The sequence below is a fragment of the Neomonachus schauinslandi genome, chromosome 14 (assembly GCF_002201575.2).
Source record: "Neomonachus schauinslandi chromosome 14, ASM220157v2, whole genome shotgun sequence".
In the NCBI taxonomy this organism is placed as follows: domain Eukaryota; kingdom Metazoa; phylum Chordata; class Mammalia; order Carnivora; family Phocidae; genus Neomonachus; species Neomonachus schauinslandi.
This window is the reverse complement of record NC_058416.1, coordinates 63,948,084-63,974,358: the sequence shown is the minus strand read 5'-3', so window position 1 is coordinate 63,974,358 and position 26,275 is coordinate 63,948,084. Positions and strand designations below refer to the sequence as shown.

The 26,275-nt window shown below is 43.0% G+C and overlaps 1 protein-coding gene across 6 annotated transcripts in view; it reads left to right on the top strand.

Annotated features, from left to right (window-relative positions):
* DGCR2 (DiGeorge syndrome critical region gene 2) overlaps positions 1–26,275 on the top strand; it is a 90,772-nt gene that overhangs the window by 8,511 nt on the left and 55,986 nt on the right. For 4 of the 6 annotated variants that reach the window (XM_044920864.1, XM_044920862.1, XM_044920863.1 and 1 more), the window contains exon 2: positions 20,388–20,510. The exons of the other annotated variants lie outside the window; for them this stretch is intronic. In XM_044920864.1, the coding sequence (XP_044776799.1) occupies positions 20,388–20,510 (123 nt within the window). The remainder of the gene's footprint in view (positions 1–20,387; positions 20,511–26,275) is intronic. 6 annotated transcript variants of the gene reach the window in all.

The window sequence follows — 26,275 nt, the reverse complement described above, 5'->3', positions numbered from 1 at the left end:
TTAACCTTCATCACGTGATAGGGTGGCATTGGCTACATTTCTCTGGGGAAAGGTGCCTTTCCCCCTTTGTGATTGGCAGGTACTTGGTAGGGAGATAGCCTTGCCCATTGATTTTCAGCATCTGTTAATTCTTGCCTGAATCCGTTACCACTGTGATGATTGCTAAATGGTGATTTTTCTCTTACTTTTTCTTTTAGTAGTAGTCTACTATAAAAGAGAGCTTCTCTTCCTTTTCATTTTTTACTGTCAGTATGGATTCATGGATTCTTCTTTTTTTTTTTTAGATTTTTATTCATTTAACAGAGATAGCACAAGTAGGCAGAGCGGCAGACAGAGGGAGAGGGAGAAGCAGGCTCTCCGCCGAGCAGGGAGCCCGATGCGGGGCTTGGTCCCAGTACCCTGGGATCATGACCTGAGCCGAAAGCAACCGCTTAACCAACTGAGCCACCCAGGCGCCCCTGATTCTTCTTTCTATTCAATTATTATAGTCTGTTACTGTCATGATTCATTTTGATGCTTACATTGTAATTGATATATTACAGAGGGAAACCCCTTTAGGCTGGCTTCTGCATCCTTCTGACATGTCCTCATCCGTTTTGAACATTCCTTATTACCAGGCTCATCTTGTATCTTTCCTGCCCCAGGCATTTTTCCATGGAACACTGGTTCATTTTAGCGGGAGATGGTATTTAGAAGCCAAGATTTTGGTGCTAGTTGTGTTCATTGCTAGTGGGATATTGCTGCTACCAGTCATTTCAATCCAGCTGGGGTGTGTGTGCATGTATGTCTGTCTGTCTCTGTGTATGTGTGTGTATGGATGGGTCTGTGTGTTCGTCCCTTTTTGTGTAAGTTCATACTATTTCTTTTTGTTCCAACCCAGCATTATGGGATCTTGCCTGCTTTCCCTGTTTCATATTTGTATCTCCCTTTTTCTGCGATGAGAACTCTGGCTTCCAACATCAGTAGATTTACTTATTTGCTTAGTCCTACTGTGTGCACAGAATAGTTTCAGAAGTGCTATACCCATTACCACTATCAACAGCAAACCAACTAAGTACAATTTTGGATTTTTTTTTTCTTTTTGCAGCTCTTTTTGTCTTTAGACTGATAGTATACGTACAGTGTACTGGGTCCAAAAGCTACTTGGATTAATTTTTTTTCTCCTTCCTTGTGTTTGTTATACACTTAGGAACAAAACCTTGTTGATTTGGGGGCACCTGGCAGGCTCAGTTGGTAGAGTGTGCGACTCTTCATCTCAGGGTCTTGAGTTCAAGCCCCATGTTGGGCATGGAACCTAGTTGAAATAAAAAAACAAAACAAAAGAAAAAAACCCCAACTGTTGATTTGAAACCACCTTTACTAAATAAAGACTATTGAGAGAAGTAATTATTAGAATCTCATTATAACAAGCTTCTACTTCGTCACACTAATCGGTAAAGAAACATCTCCTTTTTGAATAGGTTGTATTTTCCTGGGTACATTAAAAATCATTTTTATGACTAGATATTTATAGTTTTAACAAATCAGCTCATTAGTGTAAATTGCTATTTGCTTAAGATATTTTTTCCAATTTTGTTTCTCTGGTTTGAAGAGAATTATGTATGTTGAATAAATGACCACTCAGCATCAGTAAAGAGAAAGGCCAAGTAAAATTTATAACAATTACATTCCTTAGATTTTAACACTAATAAGTGCTATTAATTAGTTTTTTAATTTTGTTAACCTTAAAGTCTTCTGATGGAGTGTATTAGAAATTACTTTATAATACTAACTACAGTGTGGGGTCCTGGATTGGATCCTGGAACAGGAAAAGGACATAAGTGGAACAGCCAGTGGAATTCCAGTAGTCTGGAATTCAGTTCATAGAAAGGTACCAATGTTAGTTTCCTAATTATTGCCAAATGTGCCATGGTAGTGTGTAGTGTAAGATATTAACAGCCAGGGAAACTGGATGAGGGCACATGGCAACTTTTTTGTAAACCTAAAATTATCCCATAGTTGAAGGTTCATTTGAAAAGTTATTTTGTAATAACTGAATATTTAAAAATGAGTTATTTTTCACTTCTAAGCATCCCAAGACCTTGTTATCCTAGTTTTGTCATTGACAGTTTTGTCAGTGCAATTTTGGCAAGTCACTCTTTCTAGTTTCTGTTGCTGCTTGGGGAAAATAAGTGGAGGGTTTCGATGTCTGGGGTCATTTGAGCTCAAGTTTGTTTAATAAGCTCCCAGTTCCACCATTCACCCCATGGTGTGTTTGAAGGTGGGGTTGAGCTTGGGCATAGTTGTGTACATGCTTTATCTGACAGTCCTATTTGGGAGGGAGACAGTGAGGCAGGTGGTAGGTCCGTTTTAGGGATTGGGATGCCGAGGCCCAGAGAGGATAATTACCTTGCCTGGTGGCATCACTTGGCTTTTAAGTAGAAGAAGCAGAAACTGGATACCGAAGATTGCTATCTTGAGCCGGGTGCTCTGCCTCTTGCACCATGATTCCAAGATAAGATGAAAAAGCTGCATGGCTGTGGGGGACTGAGTGGAGATAGTTGCACCACCATCTGACGCCCACCTGCGAAGGAAGAGGCACCTTCTCAGTGCTCATGGCTTCCAGCTCCACCAGTATCTTGTGTGGACACTGATGCTGTCACAGCTCTTTGGACCTGGCTGACCAATTCCGGGAGTTAGTGTTTTAGCAGCCTCCCCTGCTGACCTCAGCACCCTCTGATTGCAATCAAGAAAACACGGACATTTTAAGAAGCTTGGAAGTCTTGTTAATAATCTTACCTGACACCTCCTTGTGGATTTTGAACCATGTAGCTATATTATCTCTTAAGAAGCATTAATAAAAGTTAATGATCAGAACAAGGTATTTAAAAGATTTCATATAACTAAATGTAAAAATGGTAATACTTTTAAAAACCAGAAAGTAACCCCCAAAATGATTAGGACACACAATAAAACAATGTTATAAAATTCTATCTGATCGCTGTTGTGTGTTTCTCCTTTATAATTGCAGTGTGAGGTGTGATGCTCTTTTTATAGAAAGCAGGTACTCATATCAACCTTATTTTACAGATGAAGAAGCAGCTTGGAAGAATAATGACTTGCCCAAAGTCACACAACTTGTAAGTGGTGGAGCCAATATGTGTAACCTGGGCAAGCTAGAGCTCACGCTCTGATATTGCACAGCTTCCGTAGGTACTTCGTTACCCTTAGCTCTTTGGCCCTCTGCTCCCTCTCGTATTTTTGCTCCTGACTTTTCAACTTGAACTTCCTTGCCCACACACTTTTCTTGTCTTCTTCCCATAGCCTTGGCCACCGGTGTCACGGCGCTAACCCCCTATCTCACGTGCCCACGGCTGTGTCCTCACAAATGTCCTTCAGGCACCCTCACACTCGGCTTGCCGGATGCCAGAAGCATCCCCTGCTGGCCTGGTCCTGTACTTTTGGCCTTGGTTCTTGGCTGCTGTTAGTGTTGTTGTCATCATCATCATCACCACCATCCTTCTGCTTACCTCCGTCACCCCCTTCCCCCACCCCCTGCCATTTCTGAGTATCATGCACTCTGCTAAGCACTAGGTGTGCAGTAGCTTAGTGAACCCTAACAATAACCCTACTTTTTGGATAGAGTTTTTGATGTGTTGAAACCTACTCTTGATTTTGGTTCTGAAGTAAGTGTATGAATGAAACTTTCAGCTGCCATTGTAATCTTTAGTATTCTTTAAAGAGGCCCACTAATGAAAAGCTGTGTGCTTTTGTGAGCTTCTATGGGGGTTCATGCAGGTGTCAGAGCTTTGCCCCTACTGAGCTAACCTGAGGGAGAAGCTGGGGCAAATCTTCTGATGACTGGGCCTTAGTGTCAGTCTCCTTTTAGAGTGCCTCAGACTTATAAGCCTCTTGTTTTGCAGAAGTTTATTCGGTGTTAAGCTTTAAAATCCCTCCGTGTCTTGTCTGTGCTTGTGAGAATTAGGTACAGCCCACTGTCACCTCATTTTACATATTGGAAACCAGGCCCGGGAGGGATATGAGGAGACCTCATCTTGTTTTCTCTAAGTGGGGATAATAAAACTGACCTCAGAGGATTGTTAAGTGGATCCAGGGAAACAAGGTTTAGGTTGTTTATTTCTTGAAACTTAAATTTGTGGTAAAGAACGTAATATAAAATATACCATCTTAACCGTTTTTAAGTGTACAGTACTGTTAACGAAATGCACCCTGTTGGGCAACAGATCTTGAACTTTTTCATCTTGCAGAACTGGAACTCACTAACCCACTGAACAACAACTTCCTTTTTCCTCCTTCCCCCTGCTCCTGGCATTCCATTTTCTAAGAGTTTGACTACTTTAGAAGCCTCATATAAGTGGAATCATGCAGTATTTGTCTTTTTGTAATTGGTTTATTTCACTTAGCATAATGTCTTCAAGGTTCATCCATGTTGTAGCATGAGAGAATTTCCTTCTTAAGTTTGAATAATATTCAATTGTATGACTATACCACATTTTCTTTATCCATTCATCTGTGAGTCATTTAGATTGCTTCTGCCTCTTGTCTATTGTAAATAATGCTGTGATTAACATGGGTGTGCAAATATCTCTTTAAGATCCCATTTTCAGTTCTTTTGTATACATATCCAGAATTGGGATTGCTGGATCATATGGTAATTCTATTTTTAATTTATTGTGGAACCTCCATACTGTTTTCCATGGTGACTGCACCATTTTACAATCCTACCGGTAGTGCACAAAGGTTCCAATTTCTCTGTATTCTTGTCAACACTTGTTATTTTCTATTTTTTTTTTATAGTGGCCATCCTAAAGGGTATGTAGTAATATCTTGTTACGATTTGCATTTCTCTAATGATTAGTGATGTTGAACATCTTGTCATATTCTTGTTGGCCATTCGTATATTTTCTTTGGAGAAATGTCTAACTCACGTCCTTTGCCCATTTTTTTTTATTTTTTAAATTTTTATTTATTTGAGAGAAAGAGTGTACATGCATGCATGTGTGGTGTGGGGGAGGGGCAGACGGAGAGAGAAACTTAAGCAGACTCTGTGCTGAGTGTGGAGTCCCGACACGGGACTTGATCTCACAACCCTGAGAGCATGACCTGAGCGGGAACCAAGAGTCAGACACTTAACCAGCTGCACCACCTAGGTGCCCCGCCTTTGCCCATTTTTAAATTGGATTATTTGTATTTTTGTTGTTAAATTGTAGGAGTTCTTTATATATGCTGGATACTAATCCTTTATCAGATACATGTTTGTAATTTTTTTTTCGTTCTGTAGGTTGCCTTTTCACTTTATTTCTTTAAGTTTGATGTAGTTCTTTTGTCTCCTCTTGCTTTTGTTCCCTGTGCTTTTGTTATCATATCCAAGAAATCACTTCTAAATCCACTGTTGTCTTGTATTTTCTTCTAAGGATTTTATTGTTTTAGGTCTTATGTTTATAAATCCTTGATCCATTTTGACTTAATTTTTGTATATGGTGTTGGGTAAGAGTCCAACTTCATTCTTTTGTATGTGGTTATTTTCCTAGCATTATTTGTTGAAAACATTGTCCTGTCCTCATTGAATGGTCTCAGAACCCTCGTCAAAAATCATTTGACCATGTACGTGAGAGTTTATTTCAAGGCTCTCTATTCTGTTTCATTGGCCTATATATCTGTGTTGTTGCCAGTAGCACGCTGTTTTGATTACTGCAGTGTTATAGTATGTTTTGAAATAAGGAAGTGTGAGGCCTCCAGCTTTGTTTTTCTTCCTCAAGATTGTTTTGGCTATTCTGGGTCATTTGAGATTCCATATTAATTTTAGGATAGATTTTTCTATTTTGGCAAAAAAAAAAGTCATTGGCATTTTGATAAGGATTGCATTGAATCTGTAGATTGCTTGGTTCATATTGACATCTTAAGTCTTCCATTCCGTGAACATCAGATGCCTTTCCATTATTTGTGTCCTCTTTAATTTTAGCAATGTTTTGTAGTTTTTGGTATACTGGTATATCATCTCCTTGGGTTAAATTTATTCCTATGTATTTTGTTCTTTTTGATGCTCTTGTAAGTAGAATTGTTTTCTTAATTTCCTTTTCAAGTTGTTCATTGCCATTGTATAGAAATACAACTGATTTTTGTCTGTTGATTTTTATGTCCTATGGCTCTGCTGAATTTATTCTAACAATTTTTTTTTTTTTGGTGGAATCTTCAGATGTGACATATAAAATCATGTCTTCTGCAAACAGAGGTAATTTTACTTTTTCCTTTCCAATTTGGATGTCTTTTATTTCTTTTTCTTGCTTAATTGCGGAGTGGTTGTGCTATTTTACATTCCCATCAATATTGTATAAGAGTTCCAGTTGCTCCACAATCTCACCAACATTTTATGTTGTCAGACTTTTAAAGTTTAGCCTTTCTCTTGTGTAATCGTACCGCATGTGGTTTTAATTGCCTTTTCCTGTGAGTGATATGCTGAACACTTTTTCATGTCCTTGTTAGCCATTCATATATCTTCTTTTGAGAAATGTCTGTTCAGATCCTTTGCCCATTTTTTATGAAGTTGTTTGCTTTTTTATTATTTATATTTTTTATTGAATTGTAGGAGTTCTTTGTATATTCCAGATAAGAGATATGTGTTACAAGTGTTTTCTCTTAGTGACTTACCCATTCATTTGCTTAACTGTGCTTTTTTCTTTTATATTGTTGTTTATTTTTATTCTTGCTTAACTGTACTTTTAAAAAGTATCTGTTTTAGGGGCGCCTGGGAGGCTCAGTTGTTAGGTGTCTGCCTTCGGCTCAGGTCATGATCCCGGGGTCCTGGGATCGAGCCCTGCATCTGGCTCTCTGCTCCACGGGAAGCCTGCTTTTCCCTCTCCCGCTCCCCCTGCTTGTGTTCCCTCTCTGGCTGTGTCTCTCTGTCAAATAAATAAATAAAAATCTTAAAAAAAAGAAAAGTATCTGTTTTAATTTTTAATATGCAAATTCCTTTTTGGTATATCCTTTGAGCTTTGACAAATGTGTAGGGTCATGTAACCAATCCCACACTGAAGATGAAGAGCACAGTTCCATCACCCCAAAATTCCCTCATGCTGCCATTTTGTAGTCAGCCCCTCTCCCTACCTTGAGGTTTCCACCTGGTAACCACTGGTCTTTTGATGAATTTAAGTTTATAACATTGTTTTATAGATCTTGCTTTTAGAGATGTGTGTAAGCACTTTGCCTAACCCAGGTTCACAAAGATTTTATTTCTTTTCTGCCAGAAGTTTTATAGAGTTAGATTTTACATGTAAGTCTTTGGTCTGTTTTGAGTGAATTCTATATCCAGTGTGAAGTGTGGATCGAGGTTCAGTTTTTTGTTTTTTTAATTTATTTGACAGAGACACAGTGAGAGAGGGAACACAAGCAGGGAGAGTGGGAGAGGGAGAAGCAGGCTTCCCGCTGAGCAGGGAGCCCGATGCGGGGCTCGATCCCAGGACCCTGGGATCATGACGGAGCTGAAGGCAGACGCCTAACGACTGAGCCACCCAGGCGCCCCGAGGTTCAGTTTTGATATGTGTATGTCTAGTTGTTCCACCACTACTCGCTGAGGGCTTCTTTTTTCCATTGAATTGTCTTTGCACCTTTATCAGAAATCAATTGGTCACATTTATGTGGGTCATTTTCTGGGTTCTGTATTCTGTTCCATTGATCTATGTATCTTTACCACACTTTTGATCAAAGAAGTTTTAAATTTTGAAGTTTATCAGTTTTTACGTTTACACTCTGTGTTTCTCTAAGAACTCTTTGCTGCCCCAAGGTAGTGAAGATTGTCTGCTTCCTTACTAGACTTTGAGCTCTGTGAAGGCAAAGACCGTGTATTTATCATTCTGCTCTTCTTGCTTTCATCTAGCACAGTGCCTGAGCTGCAGGAGGTACAAGACTGTGCTAACAGGTTTGTCCTAAGGATTTAAATATAATAATGTGTTAGAGGCATTTGATACATTGCCTGGCACATGCAAAATGGACATACAAGAATCTGATCTTGCTCCAGCTGTTTCTCTTGGAATGAACTGGTTACACTGTACTATGGCTGACATCAAAATATGGTGTGAGTGATGGATGAAACAGCCAATGGATGTTACATCAGATGCGAGATAGCTATTACGCCAGGTCTACCCCACCCTCTTGCCCTGGTCTTATTCCCACATTTGAACTCTCCCCCACCCCACCCGCCATAAAATATAGACTGATTGTGGGTTGCTGTTCTTTTCTTCAAAGTGTCATTCATTTAATAGAGATGCTTGGCGAACCTGCCTCTCTTTCCCCTTTCATCTTGTCCAGTCATCCTTTTCCTTTGGGCCTCCCCCTCCTCTGCTAAGATAACTAACTTTAAGCAGGGCCTTCTTCCCCAAACATCTGCTTAAGGAGAAGCTGGGGGACAAGGTAAGGCAGATGAGCCAGTGTCCCAGTTGGGCAGTGTCTGAGGATAGAAGATACAGTAAGTGATGGTCACCTCATCTTCTGGATGTAGAAAATGCTTGTGACTTAAAAAAATAAATACTGAAGTTTGGGCCTTGTCAATTTATTCTGGTGTGGTGGTCTCTAGCATCAGCCTTGTGACGCCTTGACTGATAGGAGAAAGTGGCTTCCCCAGTGCGCCCCCACTCGCCCAGTCAGCTGTCACAGCAGAGCTGGGTCACCTGCTTGTCCCTATCAGGCAGGTGGGTGACAGGGAACAGGGGGTGTCCTCGCTCAGACTCAGCAGTCAGATGAGTCTCTCTTCCCATGTGGAGGGCTGACTGAGGGTGATTCTCAGTGATTCTCCTCCTGCCCCAGGGCTATTTGGAAATGGGTTTGGTGGTCACAGTGACTTGGGAGCAACTGGCATTTGAGAAGGCATAGCAAAGATTTTTGGCTGTATTTCAAAACCACAGTATTTTGGTACATGCCTGGCCCTGCAGGTCCCTATCCAGCAGTCAGACACTCCTTGTCCCTGGGGGTTTGTAGTGCTGACCTCCACAGAGGCACTGCGTTTCATAAGTCCTGTGTTTTTTGTCCTAACAAAGAGAAAATGGGTCAGAATGGGAAAGTTTGGACACAGCCCTCTGAGGAAGGATGGGTTAGCCACGCCCCAAATCAGAATGCAGGGCATCCTGTTGGGGGTGGCTGTGATTCCTGACCTGAGTCCTGATTCCCACTTAGCTGAGCTGGTTTTGGGATAGAGATCTGGCCAAAAGAGCCAGAGCCTGCCTTCTGGTTCCTGTTCTGCTGCTGTCGGCTTGCCATAGGAATGGAGCAGGCAGGTCAGCCCTTTTGTGAAATGAGCTGACTGGACTAGATGGGTTTTCTGATAAATACAGTAGTCTCTGGCCTTCCTGATTTAAATTTTACTAGTAAAACTTCCATACTGTAGTCTTCATGAGCCACACATGTCCCACTCCCTCTTGGATGCTAGGCCCTCGTGTGTGAGAATCATGGGGCCAGCTGGTCTCTGAGCTCCTTGCAGTGTGACATTCAGATACTCTGTCCTTCCTGCTGTAACCCTGATGCCTGCCAGAGTGGAGGAGTGCCCAGGCCTCCCATTAACAGCAGCCTTCCCTGGGCTTCGCTGCTGAACCCCATGGCAGGCTGTGCTGTGCAGAAGCCCCTGGCCCCAGCTCCCTGCTCACATCTTCCCTTTCTCTAGGTGGGTCCCTTGGAGAGCATTTCCCTCTTCAGAGGGCCTCACAAAATCGTTCCAAAGGGCAGAATACGTGAAACCGTTCAGCAACCAAGAGCCACCACGCTGTGCCAGGAAGCAGGGTGGTTACAGGCAATCTCACTGGTGCCATGAAGTGATAGCTCCCTGAGAGAGGGCTAATGGGATTGTAGGGGTAACCATAGGGACTGCTGAGCCAGGGGTCCCAAGAACCTGAGTGGAGGGGTCTTTGGGAGAAGGCCGGATGGAAGTGGCCCTTCACCTCATGATAGGACAAATGGCATTTAGAGCACTGTAGAGAAGGCAACGAGTTTATAATTTAATCACAGTTTATTCTAGAGTGATCTTCTGGGAAATGTTCCGAATGCCTGGTAATGCTGTCCCCATCTCCTAGTTCTGCCCTCCCAGAACCATTCTCTGTCCTGCTGCCGATCGGTGTTCTGCTGAAGGTCTCCACTGCCTGCAGGATCCAGTCTTGCAGCCATAGCATATCCCATGAAACCAGCTTGCCCCCCAGTGCCTTCTGGTTTGATTTCCTGCTGAGCCCCAGCCAAGCAGAGAGCTCCTTTCCTGCTTTGGTGGCACTTGTCCAGGCGGCACCCTTGGCCTATGGCCTTCCCTGTGGTCTCTGGTGGTGCACGTGCCTGTTCAAGCCCCTTATCCTTATCCTCTTACCTGAGGACACAGGTAACTCTACTTCAGAAGGCCCTCTGGGCAGGTATGCCCTGTGTTTTGTATTTTAGTGATCTGTGTGGTCAACAGTGATCTCTGTCCCCTCCTAAAGGTGTCCAGAGCAACATTCCTGTCCCAAGTTCCAGCCAGGGAACACCAGGTTCCTGACATGGTGCTCATGTGCCAGCATCCCATGGGAACCGTTTTCCTAGACCTGTCCTGTCACACAGCAGAGCCTTATTTTCAGATCCTCTCTCCCTTCTGCTGCTAGTGTGTTAGTGTGGTGCCAGATAAATATCCCTGTTCCGGTCCTGCCTTGGTGGGGAGGGGGTGAAATGAGACCCAGGGGACAGCCCCTCTGGGAAACAGCTGTTGTTCTTTCCAGGGAAGAATGTCTGAGCGGTCTGACAGAGGCTGCACTGCTCAGCTGGGAGCGGGTCTGCTGGGAGACTGGGGCCTCCTGGTCCCCGGGTGGGCACCCCAGCAAGGCATGGAGGGCTGTGTCTGAAGATGCACCTCTGCTCTGTGCAGACCATCAGAGCCAGCTAGGGGCAGTGGGAGGAGATAGGGATGCAATTCTCTCTTGCATTTCCTGGCTGGAGATTTTCGATTTCCTGAGCTTTGTGGCTGTGGACATGTGTACTTCCGCTGTTCCCTGTCTTCCTCTATTTCTCTGTGGGCAGATGTTAGGAGAAATCAATTCCAAACAATTAAGGCCACATACTAAATTTCACACAGTAATTTGAGACAGCTCAGCTTACATAATTTAAAATGAGGCCAAGGCTTGCTGACAAAGAAGAAATTGAATCCAGAGAAAGAATCTGTATTGCAGAGGCTTCTAAATTTCTAGGGCCCGAATCCTCTTAATTCCCAAATGTTGCTTGTCTCTGGGGGCTCTGTGAGGTCAAAACCATTTTCATAATAAAAGCAAGGGTCGTTAGCCTCTGTCTCTCATTCTCTCACCAGTGCTCAGTGGCATTGCCAGAGGCCACTTGACAGGTGATTGATGGCTAATGGGCTGTGTGCTTGGTATTCTCTCTCCCTCTCTGTCTCTCTCTTTTTTAAAGGGTTTTTTTAAAAGCTGTGGTAAAATCCACATAACATAAAATTTACCACTTCAACCATTTTTAAGTGTACATTGACACTGCCGTGCCACCGTCCCCACAGTCCCCTCTCCACAATTCTTCTCATCTTCCCAAACTGAAACTCTATCCCCATTAGATAACAACGCTCCATTCCCCCTCCCCCCAGCCCCTGGTAATCTCTGCGTTCCTTTCTGCGTCTGAATTTGACTCCTCTAGGGCACCTCATGTAAGTGGAATTGTACAGTATTTGTCCTTTTGTGTCTGGCTTCTTTCACTGAGCAGAATGTCCTCAAGGTCCATCCTTCTTGTAGCCCGCATCAGAATTTCCTTCCTGTTTATGACCTGATAATATTCCATTGAATAGATACACCACATGTTTGTTCATTTATCTGTTGGTGAATGCTTGGGTTGTTTCCACCTCTTGGTGATTGTGAGTAATGCTGCTGTGAGCACCAGCACACAGGCGTCTGTCTGAGTCCCTGCCTTCACCCCTTTTGGACAGAACATAGAGCTAGGAGTGGAATTGCTGGGTCGTATGTGTTTTAACCTTTTGAGTGTATGTTTGGGAACCTGGTGTTTACAAAATTTCTCGGTTTTAATTTCTAATACAGTACATGTTGGTTGATACAACCCACATAAACCGAAGATCTTTGGGGTCCTCAGAAATGTCAAGCACATAAAGGGGTTTGGGAATGAAAACATTTGAGAACTGCTTAGTGAGAAGAAGTTCTCATTTTGGTTTTGTGGCCTTGCACTTATATAGTTAGGGCATGGCCTATTTTGAAAAGTGTCAACGGGGGCACCTGGGTGGCTCAGATGGTTAAATGTCTGCCTTCGGCTCAGGTCGTGGTCCCGGGGTCCTGGGATCAAGTCCCACATCGGGCTCCCTGCTCCTTGGGAGCCTGCTTCTCCCTCTGCCTCTCTCTCTCTCTCTCTGTCATGAATAAATAAATAAAATCTTTAATAAAAAAAAAAAAAAAGAAAAGTGTCAACGATCCCTTGGCTAGGAAGGGCCTGCCTGTGTCTCCCATTTGCTGGCCAGGAGATAGGCATCACAAGAGGTTTGGGGCAGGCCCTTGGCAAAGCCAGTAGTGGGCAGAGGGGGTGACTGTTTCTGAACAACTTTAGATGTGGCAGAAATCGTGCCGGACGCTTTACAAAGGGACTTGAGAGGATCTTGAGGAAGAAGAGGAAAAGGAAAGTTGATTTGCAGCTTGAGTTATGCCAATGAGACCCATCAGAATTGCTGGCTGACCTACCAAGCAACTGACTATGTGTCACTCCCCGCCACGTGAGGTAAGCTCTGTCATGTCCTGGGTCTACCTGCTTTGTTTACCATGCTGGCCCCGGACCGGAGAGTTGCCTGGCACAAAATGGCACTTGGTAGATATTTTTTGAATGAGTGATTCACATGTATTTTACCAGTGACTCACACATTGGATTGCTGTCAGAAGAGTTCCTGCACTACAGGTGAGTCAGGAAGGGAGAGAACCTTCCCTGGGGCTATCAGAGGACTGGTGACACTTTGTTATAGACTTAAAGAATAGAGGAAGATCTTTGAGCAGTTTGGTTCATCTGACATTTAGTGAGTGCCCCTCTGTGCAGGGTGTTGGGTATGGGGTGGAGGATAAAGATTTATCCTTACGCTTACAGTCTAGGACAGGTTTTGGCAAAAACTCTGTAGGTGGCCGCTTTAAAAAAAAAACATGTTTCTGCATGTATCAACAGCTCACTCCTTTTTTTTTTTTTTTGGTGGGGGGGAGGGAGCATGAGGGGGGGGGGGGGGGTGGGGGGTAGAGGGAGAAGCAGACTCCCCGCTGAGCAGGGAGCCCATGTGGGACTGGATCTCAGGACCCCGGGATCATGACCTGAGCTGAAGGCAGATGTTTAACTGACTGAGCCACCCAGGTGCCCAGCTCATTCCTTTTCATTGCTGAGTCAATAGTCCACTATATTGCGATTTGCTTATCCATTCACTTATTTTGGATATTTGGGTTTCTAGCTTTTGGCTGTTACAAATAAAATTACTCTTTTTATGGACATGTAACTTTCATTTCTTTTTGGGCAAACACCTGGAAGTGGAATGACTGGGTCATCTAATGGGTGTACATTCAGCTTTCTACAAACTGTCAAATTGTTTTCCAAAGTAGGTGTACAGTTTTACATTCCCACTAGCAATGTAGCAGGGTTCCAATTACTTCACATACTTGCCAATGCTTGGTATCACCATTCTTTTTAATTTTAGCCATCCTAATAAGTATGTAATGGTATCTCATTTTGGTTTTAATTTGCATTTCCTTAATGACTAATGTTGAGTATCTTTTATGTGCTTATGTGCCATCTGTGTATCTTCTTTGGTTAAATGTCCTTTAAAATATTTTGCCACTTTAAAATTACGTGGGTTGTTTTATTATTATTGAAATCTGAGGGTGCTTTATATATTTTGGGTACAAGCCTTTTATCAGATATTTGATTTACAAATGTTTTCTTGTAGTATGTGAGTTGTCTTTTCATTTTCTTCACAGTGTCTTTGAAGAAGAAAAGTTCTCAATTTTGATGAAGTCCAGTTTATCAACTTTTTCTTTTATGGATCGTACTTTGGCTATTCATATCTAAGAAATCTTTGTCTAGCCCAATGTCACAAAGATTTTCTCCTGTGTTTTCTTTTAAGTTTTATAATTTTAGGTCTACGATCTATTTTGAGTTAGATTTTGGTATAAGGAATGGATCAAAATTCTTTCTTCTTTATTTTTTGATGGATATCCACAGTTGTCCCAGGACCATTTGTTGAAAGGACTGTTCTTTCTCCAGGGAATTGCCTTTGTACCTTGGTTGTAAATCACCACCACATATGTGGGCCTATTTCTAGACTCTATTCTGGTTCAGTTGATCTTGATGCTTGTCTTTGATGCTTATGGCACACTATCTTGATTACTGTACCTTTACAGTAATTCTTGAAGTCAAATAGTGTAAGTCCTCCAACTTTGTTCTTCCTTTCCAAAGTTGTTTTGGGTATTTTAAGTCCTTTGCATTTTCATTTGAATTTTAGAGTCAGTTTGTCAATTCTACAAAAAGGCCTGCTGGAATATTGATTGGGATTGCATTGAATCTGTAGATGGATGTGGGTAGAATTGGTATTTTTTTTTAAGATTTATTTATTTATTTTAGAGCAAGAGAGCATGAGCAGGGGGAGGGGGAGAGGGAGAGAGAACATCCTCAAGCAGACTCCCCACTGAGTGGGGAGCCCGATGTGGGCCTCGATTCCAGGACCCTGAGATCATGACCTGAACTGAAACCAAGAGTCACTCAACCAACTGAGCCACCCCGGTGCCCCTAGAATTGGTGTCTTAACGACGTTGGGTCTATCGATCCATGAACACTTCATTATGTCCCCATGGGTTTAGGTCTTTAAAAAATTTCTCTTAGCAATATTCTGTAATTTTCAATGTATAGGACTTGTCATCTGTCATTAGATTTATCCCTAAGTATTTCCTATTTTTTGATGCTGTTGTTAAGGTAATTTTAAATATTTTAATTTCTGGAACAGTTTGTATAGAATTGGTCTTATTTTGGGGCCCCTGGGTTGTGCAGTTGATTGAGTGTCCGACTCTTGGTTTCAGCTCAGGTTGCGGTTTTGGGGTCGTGGAATCGAGCCCCGCTACAGGCTCCACACTCAGCTTATGGGATCTGCCTGGGATTCTCTCCTCCTCTGCTCCTTACCCTGCTCTCTCTCTCTCTCTCTCTCAAATAAATAAGATCTTAAGAAAAAAAGAATTGGTCTTATTTCTTCCTTAAATGTGGTAGAATTTTCCAGTGAAGCCATCTGGGTCTTGAGTTTTCTTATGTTTCAACTAAAAATTCAGTTTCTTACATAGCTATAAAGTTACGCAGGTGTCTGGGCTGCCTTTTTGAGTGAGCTTTGGTAGTTTGTGCCTTTCAGGGAATTAATTTTATCTAAATTGTCAAACTTACTGATATAAAGTTGTTCGTACTATTGTCTTATTATTCTCCCATTCTTTATTATCCTTTTTAATATCTCTGAAATCCTAGTGATGACATCTCTCTTCTGACGGTGCTATTTTGTGTTCTTAATTTGTTTCCTGACTAGTCTGACTAGAGGTTTATTAATGTTCTTAATCTTCTAGAAAAACAGCTTTTGTTTTCATTATTTTCTCTAATATTGTTTTGTATATTTCCACTCCGATCTTCATTTTTTCTTTTCTGCTGTTTGCTTTGGGTTTCATTTGCTTTGCTTTTCTAATTTCTTAAAGAAGAAGCTGAGATTACTGATTCAAGACCTTTTCTGATAACAGGAGTTTAATGCATTACATTTGCCTCTGGGAACTGTTTTAGTTGCATCTCACAAATTTTCATCAATTTAAAATGCTTTCTAATTTCCCTTTTCATTTCTTCTTTGACCTGTAGGCTATTTGGAAGTGTGTCAGTTGTTTCCATATAGTCGGGGATTTTCCAGATATCTTTCTGCCATTGATTTTTAATTTAATTCTTTTGTAGGCAAACAACATACTCTGTATGCTTTGAATCATATATTTATTGGCAATTTGTTCGCCTATGGCCCATAATATTATCTATTATGGTAAATGTTATATACACTTATGAAAAGAATGTGTATTCTGCTGTTGTTGGCTGGAGAGTTCTGGAAATGTCAGTTGGTGTTGTTCAGGTTGTCTGTATCTTTGCTGATTTCTTGTCTGCTTCTCAGTTATTGAGAGAGGGGATGGAAATTAGTTGTGAATTTGTCTATGATAGTTTTTCCTGCTATCTGCTATTTTATTTTAAATCTGCTTTAGATACATAAACATTTTAGGATTATTTTGTCTTTTGTCATTATTAAATGACCTTTATTCCTGGTAATATTTGCTCTGAAGTCTACTTTGTGTAATATTAATTTAGCTACTCCAGCTTTCTTTTTAGCATGGTATATCTTTTTCCATTCTTTTATTTTTACCTATGTGTGTCCTTATATAAAGTGGGTTTTTTTTTTTTTTTTTTTTTAAGGTTTTATTTATTTGACAGAGAGAGACACAGCGAGAGAGGGAACACAAGCAGGGAGAGTGGGAGAGGGAGAAGCAGGCTTCCCGCGGAGCAGGGAGCCCGATATGGGGCTTAATCCCAGGACCCTGGCATCATGACCTGAGCCGAAGGCAGACACTTAACAACTGAGCCACCCAGGCGACCCTAAAGTGGGTTTCTTTTAGACAATATGTAACTGGGTCTTGTTTTTTAACCTGTGTGACAAATTCTGCTTTTTAACTGGGGTGTTTAGATCACCTCATCTGTTTGTTGATAAGGCAAAATTAATTAAAATTTGCCATTTTGTCATTTGTTTTCTATTTGTACCATCTGTTTCCTTTTCTCTTTCTTTCTACCTTTTGGATTGAGTGTTTTTATTCCATTTTGTCATCTTCGTTGGGTTATTTGTTAAAACTCTTGTGCTGGCTTTGTGGTATTCATCTTGGATATCCTGCAGTTGACCTTCACATGACAGACTGCCTTAAAGTTTTGAAATGGTGTGCTTCTGCTCCTCCCTTCCCAGCTTTTGTGCTGGTGTTGTCAAAGTTCTACTTCTGCAATATAGGATACATGTTTTTGCTTTAAAAAATTCTAGGTTGACTACTTTTTTTGTTTTCAGAATTTAAAAATGTTGCTCCACCATCTTCCAGCTTGTATCGTTTCTAACGAGAAATCTGCTGTCATGTTTGTTTGTTTTCCTCTGCAGAATACGTTTTTTCTCTGGCTACTCTTAAGATTTTCTCTTTATCACTGGTTTTAAGCAATTTGATCATGATGTGCTTTGGAGCAGTTTTCTTTCTGTTATGTTTGGGGTTCACTGAGTGGCTTGGGTCTGTGGGTTTTCATCAGATTGGGAAATGTTTTTGTCATTGTTTTTTCACATATTTTGTCTGTCTCCCTGCCTCCCAAGTCTGTGTATTACATAGCTCACAGTTCTTTGTTTTCTAGCCCTTTTTTCCCAGTGTTTTAGAGTTTCTGTTGTCTTCAAGTATTCATCTTTTCCTCTGTGAAACTGAATCTGTTCGTCCTATGCCTTGCAGTTTTCATCTCTAGGCAGTGGATTTGCTTCTTTCTTAAAATCTTCTGTATCTACTGAACATGTTTGATTTTTCCTCTAGCTTCTTCTTTTTTTTTTTTTTAAGATTTTATTTATTTATTTGACAGAGAGAGACACACAGCCAGAGGGGGAGCACAAGCAGGGAGAGTGTGAGAGGGAGAAACAGGCTTCCTGCCGAGCAGGGAGCCTGACATGGGGCTCGATTCCAGGACCCCGGGATCATGAGCTGAGCCAAGGGCAGACGCCTAATGACTGAGCCACCCAGGCACCCCTTCCTCTAGCTTCTTGAGCATTTGTGACACAGTTTTAACTTTAATGTCCTTGTCTACTCTATCATTTGTACCTTTTCTGAGCCAGTTTTGATTGAATTTTTTTCATTTTGGTCCTAATTTCCTGTTTCTTTGCATGTCTCGTAATTTTTTTATTGCGTGCCAGACGTGGTGAATTTTGCCTTTTTTGGTTACTGCGTATTTTTGCATTCCTATAAATATTCTTGAGGTTTGTTCTAGGATGTGACTTGGAAACAGTTTGAACCTTTCAGCTGTTGCTTTTAATTGTTGTTAGGCTGCGTTTAGTCTGGAGTTTATTTTTCTCTACTAACAAGGCAGGACTCTTCTGAGTACTTGACTCAGTGCCCCACAAGTTATGAGCTTTTCCAGACTGGCTCCTGAGAACAGGCACTGTTTGTGGTCCTGCTAAACTTCAATTATTGTTTCCCAGTTATCCTTTAGGGTTGCCTGGGGTAGTTTCCTCACACCACACACTGATCAGTACTCTGCTTCATTCCCTGAGGGGTTCCTCTCTAGATCTCTGGAGTCTTACTTTTGTGCCGCTCTCTCTTCTCCAGAACTCCTGGGAGCTGTCCTGTGAGTGCTCCCTGCCTTGGTTTCCCCCAGTTTTTAGCTGTATCCACTTACCTCCAAGAGTCTTTTGCACCCCCTGGAGTCCTCCTTGCTTTGTAGGCTGGCAATGTTCTTGAGGCAGTAAGGCTCACCTCACATGCTCCCTGACTTACGGATCACTATTCTTTGTTGCTTGATGTCAGTGTCTGGAGAACTGGTGTTTTCTAATATTTTGTCCCCCTTTTTTTTCTCCCAGTTGTTTCAGGTGGGCAGTTAAATCTATCCCTATAACTCCATCTTGGCTGGAAGCCTTTATAAAATATACAGCATTGTGACTCTTTTGTCCGTGTCATATATTTAACAAAGGTTTTCCTTATGGTTAGATTGATTGATTTACCACGGTGTGTAGTGGCAGGTAGAGAAGAGTGAACACTGGATTCATGATTCCTTTCCCTGGCCCTTCTTCCCTTCCCTACCTCAGAGTGGAAGACTCTCGGACATATGCCTGACCCTTGGGGGGGGATGTGGGTTGTCTCTCCTTGCAGAGCACTCTGAAGAGGCTCTCTCATGAAGGTACTGACACTATGGTACACAATGTCCTGTGTGGCCGTCCCGGGGTGGTGGTGAGGGGAGGGCTCAGGCCTAGCTTCTATGTCCTACCTGATTTGGTGGGCTCATCTACCTTGGTTAGAGTGATGATTGGCTCTGGTTACTTAGGCCAGTGATGGGACAGGACTCAGGGGTGGGAATAGTTCCTTTTTCTTTCTGGATTTCAGTGGAATGATTCCAGAATAAGGAAGACCACAGAGGGAGCAGGACCATAGTAAGAGAGCTCTGTTTGTTTCTTCTTCCTGTGTTACCAGGTTAGTGTGCACGACTTCATCCCTCACACCTCAGTGCTTTTCCTTGGTTCCATGTTTGCCCGTGTAGCAGCTGTCACCTCACTTCACAAGTCTGGTTTGAAGAACCAGAGTAAATACTTTTGCCTGTGCAGGTCCTTTAGTCTCTCTTGGTCATCAGTCTCAACTCTGCTGTTGTAGCTCAAAAGCATCTGCAGCTGATACATATTTGTGGCTGTGTTCCAATAAAACTTTATTTAAAAAACAAGTGGGAAGGGCAGGAGTTGAGACCCGAAGGCTATAATTTGCCGACCCCTGCCTCAATTCAGGTCCTTACTTTACTGGGTTATTTGATATTTTTGTGTCATTCCGCTATGACCATTGCTTCCAGAAACCATTGCCAGTTCTACCTTGCTTAAAACACAGATCTCATCATGTTACTTACTGACTAAATAACCTCTGGCTTCCTATAACATTCCCAGTAAAGGTCAGAATTATCTTACCCTCAGAGCCTCCATAGTCTGATCTTTATATTTCTGATCTTACCTCCAGTGATTCCCCGTCTGTCACATACCATCTGCTTGGCATGTTTTCCTGCCCTGTGATAATTCCGTAAGCTTTACTTTTTCTGGAATGTTTTCTCCCTTCCTGTTACATTATATGTGTGTATTGAAACCATCCACCTGCCTTGGGAACCCTGTTTACATCCCACCTTCTTTCAGAAGGATTCCAGAGCCCCTCAAGTGTAGGCAGTTTCTCCTTCCTTCATGCTGTTTGAGCACTCCTATAGTGCGCCCTCCTGATTTGCTCTTTGTCAGAAATATGTGTGTGTGTGTGTGTTTGTGTGTGTGTGTCTTGTTGACCCAGAATCCCTCCTGAGGTGGGAGTTGTGCCCTCTTGTGACCGCTGTAGTCTAGTGCAGAGCCCAACTCAGAGCAGAAGCGTGTCAGGTGTGTGTTTGAGATGGCACAAAAAGACTGATGTCTTGGGGGTGCATTGCCCTGGGGACTCGTGTTGTGGGCACAGCTCTTGGCTCCTCCTTGGGGCCCACATGCAGGCCCCTGAGGAGGCGGGCTATGGGCAGGCTGCCTGTGTTGGGCCACACTCCTGGGCCCTGGGCGGCGGCAGGCCTGGCTGTCCCAGGTCCCCTTTGCTGCTGCCGCTTCCTCAACGGCCTCTTGCCCTTTGGTTCCACAGAGCTGCGGTGCAACCCCGGGCAGTTTGCCTGTCGCAGCGGCGCCATCCAGTGCATCCCCCTCCCCTGGCAGTGTGACGGCTGGGTGACTTGTGAGGATGAGAGCGACGAAGCCGACTGTCCAGGTGAGTGTGTTGGGCAGGCAGCTGCCCGGGGCCCCGCTGCTCCATCACAGCTGCGTGATTGTGCTTCCGGGAGGGGGGGATGGCGTCCACTGCAGCCTGTGCTGGATCCACTTACTGGACGCTTATATTGAGCTGGCCCCTCCCTTCTCTCCATCTCTCTCTCTTTAAAAATAGATGCCCAACGCAGGCAGATCCCAGAATTTGCAAGGTCGCAGGGTCAGGGCCGGGGTGAGGCAAGAGGGGTGCCCAGGATGCCACGTTTTGGTTGGCACTGCCAGCCCTGAGAGCAGCACCCCTGAAATGTGGTGCCCTCTCGCCTGGCTTTGGAGGTAGGTGCTTTTTGAGACCTGCTTAGAGTCCTGTTGAGGGTCATTAGACTGGCTTTGGCTCTGCCAACTCATCCTGCTCACTCAGTCCCTAGTAATTTTTCATTTGGGGGTTTTCTCCTGACAATGCATGGACTCCTAAAGATCTATGCAGATGCAACAGAAAGTCTAAACTGTTGGTTCTCCATTTGGTTTCTGCCCCAGCACCCTCAGGGAGTATAATACACCTCATGAGTAATGGTGTTTGCTGCATCCCTGGTTCTTTTGGGTTAGGATGGAAGATGTAGTATCTTGCGTTTGCCCGTACATATGTGTGTGATACACACACTAATTTGTTTAAGACCCAGGTAGCACCAATAAAGCCCCTAAGAAGAAGGTGTTTTTATTCTATCTTGAGAACCTCGGACCTAATAACTCTTCAGCCTGGCATTTAAATTTCTTGACATTCTGGTTTGGTTCTACTTTACCAACCTGATGTATTGCTATTTTCACTTTAGTGGCTCCACTGGCCTGTTTCCTGTGCCCACCCCATGATGAATTTCCTAGCCACATGGCTTCATTCATGCCTTTCTTTTTTTCCTGGGATCCTCTTGTTCTGTTTTCATGTGGGCAGATCTTACCTGTCCTTCAAGGCTTGGCTCAGATGGTACCACAACAAGTAGATATCTCTGGGCTCTCGGATGGAGGCTGGCTTCTGCCAGCACCTCTTCTCTCTCTCTGACAGCATCTAGAACCACCAGTATTTCTCACCATTACCTGTGCCCATGCTTGATCTCTCCTTCCAGACTATGAGCTCCCTGAAAGCAGGAGACCTGTCCTCTTCCTAAGTGTGACCTGGCCTAGGATGGAGGTCCTTTTTAACATTCGGTAAATGGAAAGAATGTTGTAATTCCTGTGGGTCAGGTACTGAAGAAAAACCAGTTACCTTCAACCATGGGGATCAGGTAGGGTATCAAATACAAGGTGACATTTGAGCTTGGGACAGTTCTTTGAAGGGGGTTCCAAAATAAGAAGCAGAGGTGGTCTGGTCAGACTGCCTGAAAAGATGGCCTTTAGAGGGGATCCCAATTATCCCTTGAGCTTGTTCATTGGATTATGCATGTCTCTGGTTGAGGTGCTTGCCTTTCCAAATGAGTTTGAATGGTGGCAGCTGGGGCAGAAGCTTCTGGGACAGCCCTGTGTCTGGAAGCCCACCTGCTCCTTCCTTAGGTCACAGCCTGGAGAGCATGAACTACCCCGTGCTTGGGATGCTGATGCTTCATGTTCTGTCAGCTGTTGAGGACCAGTGGTTGTGACTGGGAGCTTCCCTGGGTCTGCCTTATGGGATGAGACTTCATATCCAGCCTCCTAGAGAATATTCTGAACAAAGAACCAAACGATTCTTGGCTGGCTTTCAAGTAGAAGGATGACTTATTTGCTGATCTCAAAGTGCCTTTTGGCTTAGCTTTTAAGGTTGTGCGTAATAACTGTTCTGTTGTATAGGTACTGAAAACGATGGTAGGCACTCTAGTTCATCTTGTTTATCTCTCCATCCACTGTGGACTTGATAAAGGCAGGAACTAGATTTTATTTCTCTTCTGGGCCACATGGCCTGGCACAGGAGGTCACAAGTCGCTCAGCACAGGTGTTGAATTGAGGCTACAAAGGTTGCCATATTTTCTCCCCAAACAGAGAAATAAAGTCTATCCAACAGGAGCCTGGAGTTCTGAGTGGATAGTGTACTCCGGGCCCTAGACACTGAGGGCACAATGATCATGGCAGTGTGTGGAAACTCACGGAGCCCTGATAGGACCAAGGAGTGTTTGAAGAGGGGTGGGAGGGCTAAGGCGCTGTTAGACCTCCTGGCTCACTTCTGGCCTCCGCTTGTGTCTGGTACCGTGTCGGTACCGTGATGTAGTGCCATGCCATGATCCAGGTGGTGATAAGCTTTGATCTCTGTAAGTTATGAAAATATACAAGGAATAAGTATAGTACTTGTTTCTCACTTCCCCAATCATCAGTAATTGCTGAAATTTTGTCATATTTTCATTTTTTTAAATTAATTTTTTAAAAACATCATGAATATGTTAAATCCTCATTAACACTCTCCCCTACCAATAAAGAAAAAAGAAAAATCTTCGTTAGTGGGGAGGGGAGTGTGGACAGGGAGTTAGCTGATAACTACCTTTGCTGTGGCCTTCCTGTATATGGGGAGAGTTTAAATAAACCTATGGGAAGCCCTGGACATGCTTGGTCAGGTTTTTGAACATGGGCTTCAGGACGTCTGGAAGGACCATACGAGATTATTTCATTGTCCTTCTGAAAGCCTGCTAAAATGATAGTAAAAGAGTATAGAAGATATAAAGCCATAGTAAAAGAGTATAGAAGATATAAAAGATATAAAATGGGAAACGATGGAACAGCAGACCAGTAATTCCAGCATGTTTTTGGAAGATAGGAAATGGGTGGTGTGCTAGATAGAGTCTGGGCATCTAATATATTGCCTGCATTTCCAGGGCTGGAAGGCTGGAGCTTTCTTATTCAGACCCCACTGCCAGCAGGCTTGGGCTATCACTTAGCCCAGGAGATCCTTCCCATGCAGTTTGGAAGGTAGAAGGGAGCTGGACTCCTCCTTCCTCTGGCAGTGGTGTGAGGGTGCATGGGCTTAGACCAAGGTGAGTGAGTACAGCGGCCTCCGTAGCCTCCTCTGGCCAGCCGTCACAGGGCTGCAGGGCAGCTGTGATTGGCAGAGGTTTTCTGCGGTATCCTGTCCTGTGGACGTCTTCCTCACTCTGGACTGCAGCTGCGGAGGAGGAATGGAAGGCTGGAGGTGGCTCACTTTTGCACACACTCCAGCCTCTTCAATTGTTCTGAAAGTACCTAATGCCCTGTATTAAACTCCTTTATTTTTGAAATACCTACCATGGTTTCTGTTCTTCTGACCAAACCATCTTTGATGTAAATGGGAACTAACATAAGAGGGATAAAATTTTTTAATGGAGAAAAATGTACAACTTTATTAAGAGACATTTAAAAAGCTTTGAATAAATAGAGACAAGATATTCTTGGCTAGGAAGACTCAGCATGGTGAAGCGGCCTTATATTGATCTGTGGAGTCAGTGCATCTCCAAAGGGGCTTTTGGGAAATGTGACGAGTCAGTTTTAAAATGTGTAGAAGAATAAAGTCCTAATATTGTAGGACACTGAAGAAGAGTAAGGTGTGAGCAGTTGCCTTACCCTTGTCAAGGCTACATTATTGTTGGCTCAGGGAAGCACAGATTGGCCCGTGCAACAGAAGAGCTGCCAAAAACAGACCTGAGAAACGATATATGGCACAGGTAGAATTACATATCACCGGGCAGAGGATAGGTGCCTCAATCCTAGCGCTGTGACAGTTGGGAAAGAATGTATACACAATGTACAGAAAAATCAGTTTCAGGTTAATTGAAGAAAAACTTCTAGAACACAGTCTAGGAGAATACCTTTATGACCTTGGTAGGAGAGGTTTTTTTGTTTTTTTTTTTTAAGATTTATTTGAGAGAGTGAGAGAGCAAGCAGGAGCAAAGGTGCCGAGGGAGAGGGAGAAGCAGTCTTCCCACTGAGCAGGGAGCCCAACGCGGGGCTCGATCCCAGGACCCCAGGATCATGACCTGAGCCGAAGGCAGATGCTTAACTGACCGAGCCACCCACGTGCCCTGGAAAGGGTTTTTTTAAAGTCACAAAAATAATCAACTCTAAAATAAAAATGACCTGTTTTACTAGATTAAAATTCAGATCTGCTCAGCGGGGTGTCTGCTTCTCCTTCTCCCTCTGCCCCTCCCCCTGCTCTCTGTCTCTCGAATCAATAAAATCTTAAAAAAAAAAAAAAAAAATCTTCCCTTTTTCAAAAGGTACCTGTAAAGAATGTGAACAGACAAGCCACAGAGTGTGAATAAATTTGCAATATGTGTAGTACTTAAAGGATTATAGTACAGCACATATAAAGAACTCCTACATATGGACAAAAGACACTCAGGCATGTCACAGAAGAATTAATAAGAACAGTGGTTAGGGGGCGCCTGGGTGGCTCTGTCATTAAGCGTCTGCCTTCGGCTCAGGTCATGATCCCAGGGTCCTGGGATTGAGCCCCGCATCGGGCTCCCTGCTCAGCGGGAGTCCTGCTTCTCCCTCTCCCACTCCCCCTGCTTGTGTTCCCTCTCTCGCTGTGTCTCTCTCTGTCAAATAAATAAGTAAAATCTAAAAAAAAAAAAAAGTGGTTAAACAGATAAAAAGATACTCAACCTCATTAGAATTCCAAGGCTGCAGTGAGATTCCACTTTACAGTTATTTAGATTGGCAAAAATTAAGATGTCTGTTGGCAAAAATTAATGTATCAACAAAACCAGTGTTGGAGAGGATGTGAGTGACTTGGAAGTCTTAATCTGCTGCTGGTGAGGGGGATAAATTGATGCACCTGCTTTGGAAAACTGGCATTAACTTGTAGAGTTGAACATTCTCATATTCTGTGATCCAGGATTTCCATTTGGGGGAGCTCTAGAGAAATTCTTACAGCACTCTTCATACTAATAAATATCTTGGAAACAACCCAAATGTCTGTGTTCACATGATGGCGTATTATGGGCCAACAACGGTGAGTGAATAGTAGGTCCTTGCAGCAACATTAATGGATCTTAAGGACAGCATGTAGGTGACAAAGGCAAATTGCCAAAAAGTACAACACAATAAAGACAAGCAAAAGTGACCATTGTCTTATGTACAGGTACATACAGGTGTGATAAACAAAAATGGCAAAATGGTGATACACAAAATTTGGGCTCCTGGTTCCTCCCTGGTGAGGAGACAGAGGAATAAGACCGGGAGGAACAACCCTACAGCTGATGTTTGGGTTCTGAAGTAGGGTGGGGGTTGGGGTGGAGGGCTCACAACTATATTTTATTATTAGGCTGTAATAGAGAACCCAGAAATAAACCTTCATATACACGGTCAAATTACTTTCCACAAGGGTATGGTTCAGTGGGTGGGGGGAAGAACAGTATTTTCAATAAATGGTGCTGGGGTAAGTGGACAGCCACATGCAAAAGAACCTTTGCTTAGTGTACAAAAATTAATCCAACATGGGTCAAAGACCTAAGTATAAGAGACAAAACTATAAAACTCAGAAGAAAACATAGGAAAAAAGCTTCATGACATGGGCTTGGTAATGATTTCTTACATGTGGTACCCGTGACCGACAACAAAGGAAAAATACAGATAAAGTGAGCTACATCAAAATTTAAAACTGTGTTAAAACATTCAACAGAGTGAAAAGGCAGTCTATGGATTGCCAAAAAATATTTGCAAATCATATCTGATGAAGGGCTAATAATCAGAATATATTAAAAAAACTCCTACAACTCAACAAAAAAAAATCTGATTAAAAAGTGGGCAAAAGAGGGACACCTGGGTGGCTCAGTAGGTTAA